The sequence below is a fragment of the Artibeus jamaicensis genome, unplaced genomic scaffold, assembly GCF_021234435.1.
Source record: "Artibeus jamaicensis isolate MK-2021 breed Jamaican fruit bat unplaced genomic scaffold, CSHL_Jam_final contig_415, whole genome shotgun sequence".
Lineage (NCBI taxonomy): Eukaryota > Metazoa > Chordata > Mammalia > Chiroptera > Phyllostomidae > Artibeus > Artibeus jamaicensis.
Window position 1 is genome coordinate 40,310,590 of NW_026521823.1, and position 15,970 is coordinate 40,326,559.

The 15,970-nt window shown below is 53.2% G+C and overlaps 1 protein-coding gene across 3 annotated transcripts in view; it reads left to right on the top strand.

Moving 5' to 3' along the window:
- Positions 1 to 15,970, top strand: part of NBEA (neurobeachin) — a 439,670-nt gene that overhangs the window by 350,515 nt on the left and 73,185 nt on the right. For all 3 annotated transcript variants that reach the window (XM_053665561.1, XM_053665563.1, XM_053665562.1), the window contains 2 exons: positions 12,609 to 12,726; positions 13,044 to 13,146. In XM_053665561.1, the coding sequence (XP_053521536.1) occupies positions 12,609 to 12,726; positions 13,044 to 13,146 (221 nt within the window). The remainder of the gene's footprint in view (positions 1 to 12,608; positions 12,727 to 13,043; positions 13,147 to 15,970) is intronic.

Here is a 15,970-nt window from a genome sequence, read left to right on the forward strand (position 1 = left end):
TGCCTCATCCTCCGTGGAGCGGGAAGTCCAAGGCCAGTGTCTCTGGTCATCCTCTCTGCAGGGACACCCTGGGTAGTGTCCTCTCTGCAGAAGGTGACCTCTGGTACTTCGCATGGGGTGCCAGTGAAATGCCGTCACCTGTCCAATGCGTTCAGCAGGCCAGCGGACACCACTGTCGCATCCATCAAGTACGAAGGCGGTTGGAGCCCATCCGGGGAGGGCTTCCGTGTCTCGCCCACCGGTGTAGCCGCGCCCTCGGCGTGCTGACGGGCCCAGGGTGCTGACTCGGCGTTGGGCCTCTGCCTGGGTTGGAGCACCTGCCCAGATGGAACAGAGAAGCAGCAGATTTTCAGCAAAGTAGTATTTTGTTGCAAGTAGGCAGCTTTATAATCAAAGAATATAAACAAAAGAAACAAGCAGTTTGGGGGCATCACAGTGATGCAGAGGAGACTTTTAGGGGGCACTGTTTTCACTGCCTTCACCCATTCAGAGGTCTCTTTTTACCCCCACCCCCGTGACAGATACTGATGCAAGACCCCCAAAGGACCCTCACACAGCTGTTTACATTTCGGCTCACTTGCATTTCTTGAGGTGTTAATTATCCTCTCCTGCCGAAAATGAGAGTGGGAATAGAAACACTTCAGGACACGCAGTAGCCGCCTCGCCCGCCGTGGAAGCATGAGGTTCCATGCGGTTACACTCAGACAGGCCAGCAGGGGCAGCGGGACAGGCTCAGGGACACAGGGTCGCAGGGAGGCCGGGGCGGGTCCGCCCGGGCCCCTTGAGACAAGTGCCCCCGAGGCCCCGGCGGGCAGGGCAGGGAGCCCCTCTGTCCCACATCCATGCAGTTCCGCCCTGGAGCCGAGCCAGCCTCCCCGCCGGACGCTTTAGCCGTGCTGGTCGGCGCCCTCTCTGCCATGCCAGTGGGCACTCCCCAGCCAACACCCCTCGGAAGTGGGTGGTGACGCAGACTTCAGTCTGTCGGTCACCCTCAAGTCCAAATTCCTTCTACCCCAGCATGAACCACACATACAGGGAAGTTACCAGAGTCCATAGAACTAAGTACTCATGAAGGGCGCGCCTCTCTGTCCAAACTGGTGGGGGGAGGGTAGGTGCGGGGCTGCACCTGAGGGGCTTCCTGAGTAGACTCCCTGAAGGGATACCAGGCTTGCCGCCCCCAAGCCCATCCTGGGGAGACAGGCTCCAAAAGAGGTCTTGCTTTAAGAAGGAGAGACACAAAATTCTCATGAACCCCATGGCTGCACCTGGCCGTGCCCAGGAGCGGACTCAGGTCTCCAAGTGAAAAGACGCTTTGAAAGCACTGAACTGGATTGTACTGCTAATGCAATTAGCCGTATGTCTTACGTGTATGACTTAGTAAGTTCTTGAATTATAAAAAAATAGCTTTCAGTTTCTAATTACCACTGAAAAAGAAGTCTTTAAAACCTGCAAAATAATTCACATTCGTATTGTTCTCCTGGTCCCCGATGAGCCCAGTACATACTTGATAAGCAGCAAATGTCTTTGGAGGAAAAACTTTTTCGAGTAGTAAGCTTTTTACTACACAGCAGATCCTCATCGGGCCGGTGAGGAAAGGAAGTTATTCTGGACCGTATACAAAGCATGGAAATGTTTAACATCTGCATGTTTAAAAAAATCTTTCATGGACTTTTGTTTTAGAACACTTTAGGTTTACAGAAACTTGAGTGGGGAGCCCAGAGTCTGCTGTATGTGTGTGTAATTCAGGCTTTTTTCTCAGTCCTTCAGGTAATAAGAGTCTGTATCAGAAATCTCTCCACTGCAAGTAATAGGCTGTCTTTGTTTACATTGTTGCTACCATAGAATTACTGTAAATAAACCTTTGATTAAATCATCCAGCAAACATTTACTGAGTTTCTACAATGTAACGGGCACCGTGCAAAGCCAACAGAGATGCAGAGGGGTCAGAGTGGGGAAGTCACAGTAACAGGATCCGGCGTAGATTTGCGACACTGCGTTTGCGGGGGGCCTGGGAAGAGACCTCCTCCCTTGGTCTGCATGGCGGCCGGGGAAGGACGCAGTGGCTGGAGCCAGGCCAGCAGAGCGGTCCAGATGTGCCTGGAGCTGTGGGGAGTCACCTCGGCCACCACACCCATCTCTTTGTGCCCTGGCTCCTGCCTCCTCCGAAACCCTGCTGCCTCTGGAGTCCAGCAACTTCCTTCTCTGCCCTTTGGCCTCTGCCCTTCCTGTGTTAGGTCGTCTCCCCATCCTGGCATCCAGATCCGGGGGGGAGCTTCTCTGACGGAGTCAGCCAGCCAGCACCATGACAGCTGGCTCCCAGGGCAGGCTTCTCTCTAGCTGCGGCTCCTGCTTAGATCACTTCTTTGTTTGGGATGCCCACCCTGGGTCTGACCCCAGTGCCACAGAGGCAGCATCCGGAGTGATCAACAGGACAGAGAGGCGCTTCTCGGTCGGGGCCCTTTGCGTGTCTGTCCGGTATACAGTGAGTTGAGCATCAACTCCGGACTCTTACTGTGACGGCTTTAATTAACACGGGTCCCATAAATGACCAGCCTTGCTGCACGGGAGCAGCACTGAACACAGCCCAGCGGAGGCGCCCGTGAGGCATCTTGCTGCTCCGCTCCTGCCGTGCGCTGGGTCGTGCGAGGCTGGGGAATGCCGGCCTGCCCCGGAACCGCAGGGAGCGGGAGATGCCGAGGAGTAAACCGCCTTCCGAGCGAGGTCTGGTGAGCGCCTGGGCGGGAACAGCGTTCCCAGCAGGAAAAGCAGGCCCCTCGGCCAGGGCGGTGATAGGAGTTCTTCAGAGGAGAAATGTACGCAGGGATCTGCCCGGTGGAAGAGACACAGGTGTCCCACCTGTGCCAGGGCCCCGGAGTGGGACAGACACGGCACCTCTGGGGGCTGAAGAGTGTGCGAGGAGGTTGGGGTCGCACGGCGACATGTAACTCACCTTGGCACTGCAGGCCACAAGCCACGTGCTTGTGCAGACATTCTGCTGAGGTTTCTGGGGGGGGGGGGTGTCCAGCACTTTCAAACGGAAACGCTCGCCCGCAGAACGGCAGGAGGGAAGCCAGCTCGCACGGTAACAGGAGCCCCAGGATGAGTTTCTCTGCAGCCTGCAGCGTCCCCCTGCCCTCCCTTTCCTTTGCAAAAGAACAGCAGAGGGACAGATACGCAAGACTCGTCGAGTTTGCCAAATTTCAGGAAATGAGGAAACGCAGCCAAATATGTAACAAGTACACACGGGGACGTTCATGAATAGGACAGAAATGCAGCAGCCTCACCAATGCCGTTTTTTCATTTCGAGAGGCTCACCCGATTGTGAGAGGGTGCGTGTGCAGGGGGGGAGGTACAGAGGGCGCCGGCCAGCTGCCCCCCAGAGCCATCTAGGAAGCAAATGTTAAAGTTTACTCAACCAGACCCCAGCTGGTCCCTCCCCCGGGCAGGCTCTGCGAGGACTGCCCAACAGCACCACGACCGGCCTCAGCCTCCTGAACCCGTGCATGTGACGCAGCAGGTGCCTTCGGTCCTCGCCACGCAGGCGAGGCTGTTGGAACGGTGCAGACCGCAGTCTTCTGAGAGAGCTCAAAGTCGTCTGCCAGCGAACGCACCAGTGACGTCGGCGCAGGCCGCTCTGCAGTGACCGCAGTGGGATCTCGGCCTCCTCTGTGTGGCCCGGCGGCCCTGCACTGTTCTCAGAACAGAGTCCGAATCACACGGCGCAGCGCCGCGCCCTGACGTCCACTCACCTCCCATCGTTCTGACTTTGCTTCGCCCTCCCTTCTCGTCTCCGCGTCTGTCCCCAACAGCCTGGACCTGGCCCCCAGAGCACCGCTGTGCACAGGTGTCATTCCTTCTGCCCCTTCCTTCCCCCCGCCCTGCTTGTCAGTCACCAGACTGGGGCTGCCCTGTCACCATGGGCTCATGGCAGTCAGTCAATAAATATCGGGTGACTGAAGGGCAGTGAGAAACCAAACTGAAATTGATAAATTGTGAGGACGAGCTTGGGAGAAGAGCTGGTCCGAGTCCGGGCTGTTGACCAGGCAGGAAGCAGCCTTCCTAGACTCACTGTCTCTGGCAGCGAGGGGCTGCTCACGCCCGGTCCTGGGGCTTTCTCATCAGATGTTAGTCCTGGGAGTGCAGGTGACCTCGGGAGCAGAAGTGGCCCCGGGTGTGGAGCAGAGGAGAGCCGTGACTGTCAGTTTAAAAGGCCGCATGCCGGGCCCAGGCTTCCGGTTCCTCGCCGGCAGTGCAGTTGATGAGGGTAGAACAGGAACGCAGGCAAAAATCACAGTCGTGGGCCAGTGTTCGTTAACACTTCCCTCGGGCCAGGCTGGGCAGTGATGGTTCTGTTACTTCCTGGCCCGAGGGCGTGATTATTGGTTTTAGACAGAGGAAGGGGCGGAGAGAGAAGCATTTATGTGAGAAAGAAACATCCACTAGCTGCCCCTCATATGCACCCCCTGGGGATCGAACCCGCAGCCCTTCGGTGTACGGGTGACACTCCAGCCGGTAAGCCATCCGGCGGGGTGCACTAACCACTTTGTAAAAGGAGGTGGTCGCTCAAGTCCTCCCAGATGCCGTGTGTGACGTCAGCTGCTGTCACTCCCCACACCGTGTGATGAAGACACTGAAGAACCGGAAACCCAGTCCCTTGCTCCCGTCTCGGTGTGCGTGCACAAGGGGCCGCCCCGGGGGCTTCGTCGGCCACAGGCAGGCTGGGCCGTCGGTGACTTCAAGTGGAGTGCAGGTTACGAAGTAGAAGGCGCCCCGTGGACGGGCCGCAACGTCTTCCTTGGTGGCAGGTCGGCCCTGCATGCTGTTCATGGCTGTGTTTGTGGAGCACAGCAGCATGGTGCACATGCCTAGTTTTCATCAAACCTGCGTCTTCTGGGAGACGACAGTCAGTTTTGTTTACTTAAGTCATTTCCGGTCTCTCCTGTTTTTAATTTTATGTTGCTGAACCATTTGTTTCCATTGGGACTATTTTTCGTGTTGAATTCATGTAAAGACGTGACCCGGCAGTGCGTGTTTCGGTCTGTGTCAGGGACCGCCCACTCTGGCGCCCACCTTGCAGCCTCATTCTGGTGACCACACTCACTGCTGAGGGACAGGTCACCGTGAGCCTGCCTTGCACACACCTGAGGCTTTCTCTCATGTGCGTAGCTGGTGTCCTGCACTTCTCTCCTCACTGTTTTTACCCTCCCTGTAAAAGAATTCTACAAAAACTCTGCCATCCTGCACGTGCTCAAGTCAACATCTGAATTTTTTCCTAAGTACAGATCCTTTTAAGATATAATATCCATTACATTTTAAGTACAGATGTTTTCAAATAAAACTGTCACCTCTCTTTTCATATATATACCCAGTTGAATCAAATATACCCAGTAGAACAGTAATTTGGCTACTGTCATTGTAACATAACAAACGGGGGTCCGGCTGCCTGTTCCCACAGAAGCCAAACCTGTGAGGCAGGTGCTAGTGCAAGAACGAGGTTTGTTCAGGTGCTGTGTGACCTGGGAGAAGGGGAATTCCCGTCTCACATAGCATCTCCTCTTTCTGCCATGGATAAAGTCCAGTCTTCAGGGAGGACACCATGAAAGCCAGTGCCCAGAGTTCCTGCTCCACTGAAGGACAGTCCTTTGGAGCCTGCGGGTGGCTGCGAAGCCGTCTCAGCCCCCATCCAGGTGGCTAAGCCTGTTCCTGGCTGCTGCACTTCAGGCTCCTTCCTGGCACCTGCCTGTGGAGCCTGCAAGGCCATGGGCCATGTGGCGGCTGGGACCATATAGCCTCGAGCTCCCGGGTGACAAAGAGCGCACAAACGCACGGCCAGAGCATCACTAGGTGGGCAAGAGCGAAGGAGTGAGAGGGCGGCCCCCTCCTAGAGGCCGTGAGCGTGTGCACACGGCTGCTAAGGCCACGTGGCCCCTGGAGCGAGTGGCCCCTGGAGAGAGCAGGCAAGTGCACAGTGTGCCTGGGGTGCTGCTTCGTTCCCCTGGGATGACGTCATCTTGGCCTGGGACCAGGTGCTTTCTCAAAACAACAGATCAGCCTTCCAGACTTTCAGGTCCTTCCGGTGGCTCCTCTCCCAGCCAGTCCCTCCCTGCCCTGGCTGGGCAGACAGGCCTTTTGGTCCAGGACCTCCGGCTGCACCATTTTGAAGTCTTCTGCGCATGCGCTACCTTCCTTGGCCCCGCCCCCAACCTGGCACTGGAGGGAGGGGAGGTCTTTCTTCCATCCAATGATCTTCCCAGCTTTTTGGGTGCCCAGTGTAAGGACCCGCCCCTGCCAGCAGCTTGGTGGATGGGGAAGGCCCCGACTGACTGTTTGAGGGTAACAACATCACCTATTTTAATACACACAAATCTGTCTTTGAATGGACACTTTATATTATTCCTTCCTCTCTTTCAACTCATTTCCATTTGATTCTCCCAAATTTATCTGATACAAAAATATTTTATGCTTGGAAGTCTTATATGGATCGCTATATAAATTTGAACTTGTGAAAATTATATATACTTATGAAAGTAATATTTTTATTCTGGAGCATATTGTTATTACAAATATCCTCAGCTTACAGCCATACAACAGCACAAATATATTGTGAACTTTATAAAATAATTATTAAACACACTGTAAAATGCTATTGGAAATTGTTAATGAGATGAAGGGTTGATATATTCACATAGGAACATTAATTATTGCTAGAAAAATATCAGAGCTTCTTCCAACTTTCTTTTTTGTAGATGTGCTGAAAAATCTTGTTCACATAAGTAAATATTGTAGAAGGATGTTGAAGTTTTATTACAGTGATGTTTGCATTTTTTGTACGACTTCTAAGTGGTACATTTAAAACCACCTAGTGATCTATCATCAGAAATAATTTTTTTATCTTTCAACTGACAACCCAGTTAGATCCAACTTCAACTCTTAAAAGAATTGAGAGACATCTGACTTGCACAAGGATTTTTCAAAAGAAATTCAGTCATTGATGACTAATACTTTTTTAACACCTCCCCCAGTGTTTTGAGCGCCCCCCCACTCAGCAGGTCCTATGCCCCAGGCAGTGCCCCAGAGAGAGCCCCTCCTCTTTGAAATAAAGTGTGCCTGGGGCAAGGTGGAAAGGGGAGACTGGGGTGTGCTCCGCCGGTGGGTTTGAAGAAGCCGCAGGTCTAGACACACGTCCTGTAGAATGACGCACCTCTTCCCCCTTAGAAAACCACCACGCTGCCCGCTGCCCGTGGGGGAGAGGGCTTCGTGCTGCGATCCCGGCTTTCCCACCACCTCCTGGTTACTTCCTCTGCCTCGCAGCCCTCCGCCTGTGCCGAGGGCATGTGGTGAGCCCTGGGGGGAGGGAGTCCGTGCCCCTGCTGCTCCCACCTCCTCCCCACCCGTGGGTCCACCTGCTTGCAGGACTCAGAGCTGTCTCCATCCAGCTGGCAGAGGGGGAAAGATGGGGACCAGGACGTAGGAACCCGAGATCACCTGTAAAGTAGTCCATGCTAAATCTGTCTGTTACACGCAGAGTCCCTGGCAATGTGTATGGAACCGTAAAAGTGACGGGGTCTCGTCATGCACCTCGCACAAGCGCCCTTTGACCACAGTGGCTGATCTGCAGGGGTCTGCTAGGTCGGAGGGTCCCGTGAACATGGAGCGGGCGATCCGATCCGGCGGTCCCAAGCATCTCCACCAGCTATTACTGTGCAGTGCAGCGAAGCACGGCGTCGGTTTTTCCTACTCAGAGAACAGGTGTTTGAAATATCTGCTTCACTGTGTGTGTCAGATGATTTCAGATCCGCAGCCTGTCACTACACGAGTCCTGCCTACAGTGCGGCATCAGCACCGCAAAGGAAGAAAAGGTGTGGCAGGTTTGACAGCCACATACGTGCTCCCAACGACACGTGCACGCCTGACACCCATAAGTGCGCAGGGCCCTGCGCTCCTTCCATGGGATCATCAGGCAGTAGGTGTCAGGCACACGCTGAGGCCAGGGGTGGACGGGGAGCTGTGTTTGGTTGCTGCTGCTTCCCGCGAGCTTGAGGGCTGAGTGCGGGGCAGACCTGGGGGCAGTGGGCTGGTCTGAACGCCTCCTCCCTGCGCTTTATCTGGCCGAAGCAGCTAGTTCAGAAGAGTTCAGCGGTCGCTGGGGGAAACGACCAAGTTCTGTAAGATTTGGAATCAAGATGCTTTGATATTCTTATGTGAAGCCATATAACATTCAAGATGTTTATGACTTGTGTGATGTAATAAAAGTTACATTCATTCAGTTCTCAGAAAATGAAACTGAATGGGTAATTAGCATTTGTTGATTAGATTTCATAGTATATTAAATAATTTGAAGAAGCAGGCAGGCAGAAACCAGATGGTATGGGAAGGCTCACTTAAAACAAAAACCACAAAACCTCAAGTATAGATGAAAGTACTTCCATGGTTTAGAAACATATCCTGGACTGTAATGAAAAACAGACGTAAAGACTTATTAGAAAAGGTCCTGAAACTTAGAGAACATTATGTAACTAGTAAAGGTAGAAATAAAATACAGGCAACATTATAGCATCAGGTCATATTTCAGCCCTGGGCTTGATGCCCAGGTTTTTATAGAAATGTGCCTCAAACTCAGGATCCGACTGTAAATGGCATTCCTTTACACGTCCGAAAGATGTAGAGGTGGGCAGGACGCCTCGTCACCTCCTGAAGCTGCGTCCTCACCGGTTACCGTGGGAGTCGGGGGCTCTCACCAGCCGATGCCCACTCTGAGTGTGCGGCCCCTCGGTGGCCAGAGCAAGGGCGCCTGGGGGAGGCCACGGAACCCAGCGGCAGTTCCACAGTTTTCTCGAATGCTGCTGTTCTGATCTCGATAGTTCACCATTTAGTGGAGTTTACTTCCCAGCCTTTCTGTTAATTTCACCTAAAAGAAATGTTTTAAATTACCAGAAATAAAATTGATGGGTGGGGACGTAGATTGGTGCTGCCACTGTGGAAAACCATGTGGAATTTCCTCTAAAAACTGAAAATGGAACTGCTTTATGACCCAGCGACTCCACCGCTGCAAATTCACCCTAAGAACCCCCACAACGCTGACTGGAAAGAATGCGGCACCGCCAGGTTCGCTGCAGCATTATTTACAACAGCCGAGCTCCGGAAGCAGCCCGTGCCCACCCCCAGAGGAGAGGGAAAGACGTGTGCTGCTTTCACACAGTGGGACGCTCTGTGGCCGCAAAAAGGAAGGAGCTCTTACCCTTTGCAGCACCATGGACGGACCTGGAGAGCATTATGCTCCGTGAGATAAGCCAGTCAGAGAAAAACAAGTACCATGTGATCTCACTTATATGTGAAATCCAATGAACAAAATAAACTGATTACCAAAACAGATACAGAGGACAGACTGACAGCTGTCAGGGGGGAAGAGGCTGGGAGGACAGGGTCAGAAAGGTGAAGGGGTTAAGAGTAAAACCTCACAGACTCAGACAACAGCGTGGGGGTGACCAGAGGGAAGGCGGGGGCAGGTGGGAGGGGGACAGATGGTGATGGGAGGGGACTTGGCTTGCTGTGGTCCACACACAGCACGTTATGCGGAGGATGTATAGTACTGTACACCTAGAACATACTTAATTTTGTTAACCAAGTCATCCCAATAAATTCAATGAAAATGAAGAAAAGAAAGTGGTGGTAAGAGAACTGAGAGTTTGTCTGGATCCAGTCAGGAGAGAAGCCACACAGCTGCTGAAACAGAGACGTGGGAGGACGAGGGAGCAGCCCGAGAGCGGGGAGGCTCTCTGGGCGAGGCTGTGTGTACGGCGCAGCCGTGTGGCGCACCGCCGCTGCCCTCCGAGCTGACGGTGACCCGCAGGGGCCTCCGGCCCTTGGTGGGGAGGCCGCGGGTGCAGCTTACCGCCTGGTGGAGAAGTCACCCAGGGCCTTGTCTGGGGACTCTGTCCTCTGGAACTTTCCAGAAAACCTACCCCTCTGGGGAGCTGTGAGGCGTTTCTGGGAGGATTCTCACCGGAGACACTGGGGCAGGGGGCAGGCTGCGCGGGAGCCCACCGAGCAAGCCGCCAAGCTGGGAAGGAAGCTCCGGTGCCCTCCCCTGGCAGGGGAACCCAAAGGGCACAGGTTCCTTCTCACGGGGCAGGCACTTCCCGGCCATGGGGGCTGGGAAGGAACCGCTGGCAGCGTTGGGAAGGCAGGGAGCGCCTGAGAGCAGACTGATGTCTCCGTGTGTGCGCGTGGCCTGCCTCCCGTGAGTGAAGCAGACCGGGAGGGCGCTGGGTGGGAAGTGTCACCGATCGGCGGCTGTTCCATAGGCTGTGGTGCCGGCCAGGAGGGGAAATGGCTACAACTAAACTTGTGCCCATGGGTCCTCCCCCTCCCTGCCCGCCGGTGCGGCACAGGGCCGCCAGCACAGCTTGTGCCGGGAGAAGTTCGCCTGCCTGACCAGAACCCGAACCCTGCATTAGCACTTTTTCCATTTTGAAAAATCACACTGGTCTGCGAACTCAAATCTGGAGACCGCTGCACCAGCTGCGGATTCGTGCGCATGCACTGGGGCCGAGCACCGGGTCCCCCCCACCCCCACCCCAGGGCACCACAGCTTCTCGTGGGCGGCCTGGAAGCCGTCGTCCAGGTGGGCCTGCCACGACGCGGCCACTGGGGAGCAGAACCTGAACGGTGGCTAAGGCCACGCACGTCACATCTGCAGTCCCCACTTAACCTGACCGGTCACAGGTGTTACCATCACTTCTTCAGGTGGCCTCAGCCCGAGCTGGATAATGTTCCAGGCCCTTGCGGCTCGCAAGGAGCAGAGCTAAGGTGTAAATGGGGGCCTGGCGGGGTTTAGACCCGTGTCACTCGGCCTCCCAAGACCTTCAGCGTCTGAAGAAAAACAGAAACGGAATTAAAGGAGTTAAAAATAGAAACACGGCCCTGGCCAGATGGCTCTGGTGGTTGGAACGTCCTCCCTGCACCAGAGGTTTGCAGGTTCGATCCCCAGCTGGGGCACGTAAGGAAGGCAGCAGGTCGCGGTCTCTCTCAAATCAATAAACATATCTTCAGGTGAGAATTTTAAATACATAAATTTAAAACAATAGGTTATCTATAGTATGTGGGTGTTTTACACACACACACTTCCCATAGAAAGGAAATGCACTGTGGAAAGGAACTTCGTAACTTGTTCTGAACACTCGAGTCTCGTGCGTGTGAAACTCAGGCTAGTCGCATCTGCACCACAGCGAGGATTACGCAGTCAATCGGTTACACAGAGAAATAACAGCGCAGTGGGCAATGTGTTCACGTGTCGTTGATGTCACACGGGTGTATCAGGAAGGAGTGTGTTTGTTGCAGATTGACTGTGGTGCTTAAACCTGGATGCACCTGCCCTGTGTCGCTAGAAGCCCACAGGCGCAGGCTTTTGCGGGGATTGGGCCCGCAGAGAGCCGACCCACCGCCCCGAGCCTCCCTCTGGCGGTCTCGCGCTGCCGCGCGGTCTCTGCCCTCGCCTGTCCTTTCCAGCAGGAAGGGGACAGTGGGCACCAGCCTTACAGGACTCGTTTTCTCAACTCTTCTGGAATGTCCTCAGCTGACGTGTGTTTCATTCTCATTAGCCAGTGCTAGTCGAAGGGCCTTACCCCAAGGTGCAGGGGCATCTGGGCAGCAAGGGCTAACTTCGTCGTGATTGGCTGAGATGGTAGGCCAGCCACACTCGGCCCTGGGGCCAGTTCAGGCCACCCCTGTTGTTGTCAGTGAAGTTTTAATGGCACATGCCCGTGGCCGCTAACGCTCACGGCCCGCAAGGCTAACGGTATTTTCCATTGGCCCTTTACCAGCAATGTGCCCTGACCCTGGCTTACGTCAGTCATGGTCCGTCACCTGGGGCTGACCACGTGGACACCCGGGCCCACCGGGCTCGTGTTCAGCAAGGAGGGAGGAGGAGAGGTTGTGCCGGGAAAGAACCGAGCGCTGGGTCAGGCCCCAGCCCGGCCAGTTGTATGCACGACCAAAAATTGACGATCCATTTTCTAAGTCACATTTGCTAATGAGCCAATGAAGAAAATTAAGGAAGGTAGAAATTTTGTCGATATATAGAATCACGTGATTGACAAGTTGTGATAAACAGGGTCCAGCACAAGTAATGCCCCTTTTTGTTACGTAAAAATCTTTCATTACAAAATCATGAGCATGTAATTCTGTAACAGCACCACCTCACTCTAGCACATCACGTGACAGTTTAGGCGGAGTGTTCAAGTTGCTGTCCGTCTCGTGTGAGACTCACGTCCCCACCAGCCACACTTCGTGGCGTTACTCCCGCCGGGCCCTGTGCAATGAGGTCAGGCAGGTAATCCCTGATTTACTGACTGTCCCACGGTGCTCAGTCACAGGGGTGTCCGACCTTGTGGCGTCTCTGGGCCACACATCGAACACACTGACACATAATCACAAAAAAATCATCGAGTTTTAGGTAAGTGTGGGACTTTGTGTGGGGCTGCATTCACAGCCTCCTGGGGTACATGTGGCCCGAGGGCCGCCGGTGGGACCCCCGGACCCTTAAGATGTTGTCAGACTGAGTTTTAGACGCGCACTTTGCTGATTGGCACTTCCCTCTGTGTTCTCAGGTCCTCGCGTACACTGAGGGCCTTCACGGAAAATGGATGTTCAGCGAGATTCGAGCTGTGTTCTCAAGGCGTTCTCTTCTGCAGAACACTGCTTTGGAGGTGTTCATGGCGAACCGAAGTAAGTCCCCTTCGGTATTTCAGAAGAAAGCGTGCTCAGATGTGAGTGCTCTTCATTACACGGTGTGATTCTGTCTTGACTGTCCCTGCTGTATTTTTCTTTGTTATGCCCTCACTTAAAACAAAAGTGAAACAGCATTAATGTGTTTGAAAATATTAATCCCAGATTTCTCATGGATAGTTACGCAGAAAGGTGATTTTGCATGAAGATACAGCACCTGTACAAATGAGTGGTGACGAGCCCGTGGAAACGATGTCTGGAACGCGTGCTCGTCTCTCCCGAGCCTCCCTGAGTCCTGTGCTTGCTTCCTTCTGCAGCCTCGGTTATGTTCAACTTCCCAGACCAGGCCACGGTGAAGAAGGTTGTGTACAGCCTGCCTCGGGTCGGGGTCGGCACCAGCTACGGTTTGCCTCAAGCCAGGTAACGAGAGCGCGTTGTACGTCATCTGCGGGGTTTAAAGCATGTCTTCTTTTTTTAAAGTGTATTTCATTGATTGTGCTGTTACAGTCATCCCGGGTTTTCCCCTTTTGCCCCCTCTGCCCAGTACCCCCATTCTTTCCATCAGTCCCCCCATCTTAGTTCATGTTAACGAGTCATGCGTGTGAGTTCTTTGGCTTCTCCCTTTCCTACACTGTTCTTACCCTCCCCCTGTCTACTTTCTACCTACCAATTATGCTTCTTATTCCCTGTGCCCTTCCCCCCATTCACCCCTTTCCCCCTCCCAACTGATAACCCTCCAAATGATCTCTGTATCTGTGATTCTATTCCTGTTCTGGTTGTTAGCTTAATCTGTTTAGTTTTGGTTTTTGTAGATCCAGTTGTTGATAGTTGTGAGTTTGTTGTTATTTTAATGTTCATAGTTTTGATCTTCTTTTTCTTAGATAAGTCTCTTTAACATTCCATATAATAAGGGCTAGATGGTGATGAACTCCTTTAGCTTTACCTTGTCTGGGAAGCACTTTATCTGCCCTTCTATTCTAAATGAAAGCTTTGCTGAATAAAATAATCTTGGATGTAGGTCCTTGCTTTTCATCTCGTTGAATATTTCTTTCCAGCCCCTTTTTGCCTATAAGGTTTGTTTTGAGAAATCAGCTGACAGTCTCATGGGAATTCCTTTGTTGGTACCTCTCTGCTTTTCTCTTGCTGCTTGTAAGAATCTTTATCTTTAACCTTTGGCATTTTAATTATGATTTGTCTTGGTGTGGTTCTCTTTGGGTCCAGCTTGATTGGAACTCTCTGTGCTTCCTGGACTTGCATATCTATTTCCTTCACCTAATTAGAGAAGTTTTCTTTCATTATTTTTCAGATAGATTTCCGACTTCTTGCTCTCTCTCTTCTCCTTCTGGCACCCCCATAATGGAAATGTTCGGCCCCTGAGGTTGTCCCAGAGGCTGCTTGTTGCTACCCTCATACTTCTGGATTCTTTTTTCTTCTCGTTGTTCTGCTTGGTTGTTTTTTGCTTTCTTATGTTCCAAATCATTGATTTGATTCTCGGCTTCATCCACTCTCCTGTTGCTTCCCTGTAAATTGTTCTTTATTTCAATTAGCGAGTCCTTCGTTTCTGACTGGATCTTCTTTATGCTGCTGAGGTCCTCACTGAGTTCCTTGAGCATCCTTATAACCAGTGTTTTGAACTCTGCATCTGATAGGTTGCTTATCTCCCTTTCGTTTAGCTCTTTATCTGGAGTTTTGATACGTTCTCTCCTTTGGGCCGTGTTCCTCTGTCCTTTTGTTTGGGCAGCCTCCCTGTGTTTATTTCTGTGTGTTCGGCAGAGCTGCTGGGACTCTGTGTCTTGGTCGTGCTCCCTAACGCAGTACGTGTCCTGTAGGCTCCAGCGGCACAGCCCCTCCCGTCACCCAAGATGGGCACTCCAGGTGCACCCTTCGTGTGGGCTAAGCACACCCTCCTCTTGCCGTTGAGCCTTGGTTGCTATTAGCAGATCAATGGGAGCAAATACTCAGACCAGTCAGCTGCAAGGACTGGCCGTGACCACTGACCACCATCCTCCGTCCGCCCTGGGCGGAGGATCAGCAGTGCAGGGGCAGGGTGGTGGGGCTCTGGGTGGTGCGGGCCAAGGTCAGCCCCACCTGTATGTAGCCCGAGGGCACCCCGCCTGAGCTGTAAGGCATTCTGAGGTGGCTGCTACTAGTGCTGGGCCACACTGGGAATCCAGGCAGGCTGCTGCTAGTGCCCAGCCAAGGCTCTCGCTGTTGGCCAGCTGTTGCTTTGTGTGACAGGATTTGGGAAGTGGCGAAGCAAGACCAGCCACTCATGTGGAAAATCAGCTTTGGTGGGCCTGTAAGTTGGGTGGGGCAGAGTCTCTGGAGGTCTCCAAGGCGGGTCTGTGTCAGCCAGGTCGATGGAGTCTGGGCTGTGGCACCAGCCTACTGGCTCTGTGGCTCTTTCTGGAGAGGGCTCAGAAAAGGCACAATGGCCTCTGTTTGCCCCGATGCCAGACACTTCAGCCTCTCCCAGCATGTCACTGGTGCTCTCCAAACCACCACCCGGTGCTGGAGCTCAGAGGGAGTGAGTCTGCGTAGGTGAGTCCGTGCGTGGCTGCTTCAGGAGGAACTGCTGGGGCTCCGGCAGTTTTTTCCACCGAGTCAATCCCCACTGTTTTTTGCAGCCAGAAATTGTGGGGACTTCTCTTCCTGGCACTGGGACCCTGGGCTGGGGGGGCCTGGTGTAGGCTGGCACCCCTCCCCCACAAGATGTCCCTCCTGAATTTTTATCCACAACCCGTGGGCGAGGGACCAGTCCGTTCCGTGTCTGCGCCCCTCCCACCATCTGGATGGACATGGTTTCTCTAATTCCATAGTTGTCAGACTTCTATTCAACTCCATTTCTGATGGTTCTGAGCGACGGTTGTTCTATGTTTTAGCTGTAATTTTTTTTTTAGACAAAGTAGAAGGGAGGGAGAAAGAGAGAGAAACATCACTACGTGGTTGCCTCTCGCACACCCCTACTAGGGACCTGGCCTGCACCCCAGGCATGTGCCCTGACTGGGAGTCAAACCAGTGACCCTTCGTTTCTCAGGCCAGCATTCAATCCACTGAATCACACCAGCCAGGGCTCTGTTTTAGTCTTAATTTTGATGTGGTTGTGTGAAAAGGTGAGCCAGGCTGCCTATGCCGCCATCTTGACTGGAAGCTCCTAAACATATTTCATTTTCAATAAGGCAGAACTATAAATAGGGTTATACCATCATAATTAGTTTGAGAACCAAGGAATTGTCTTTCTCTG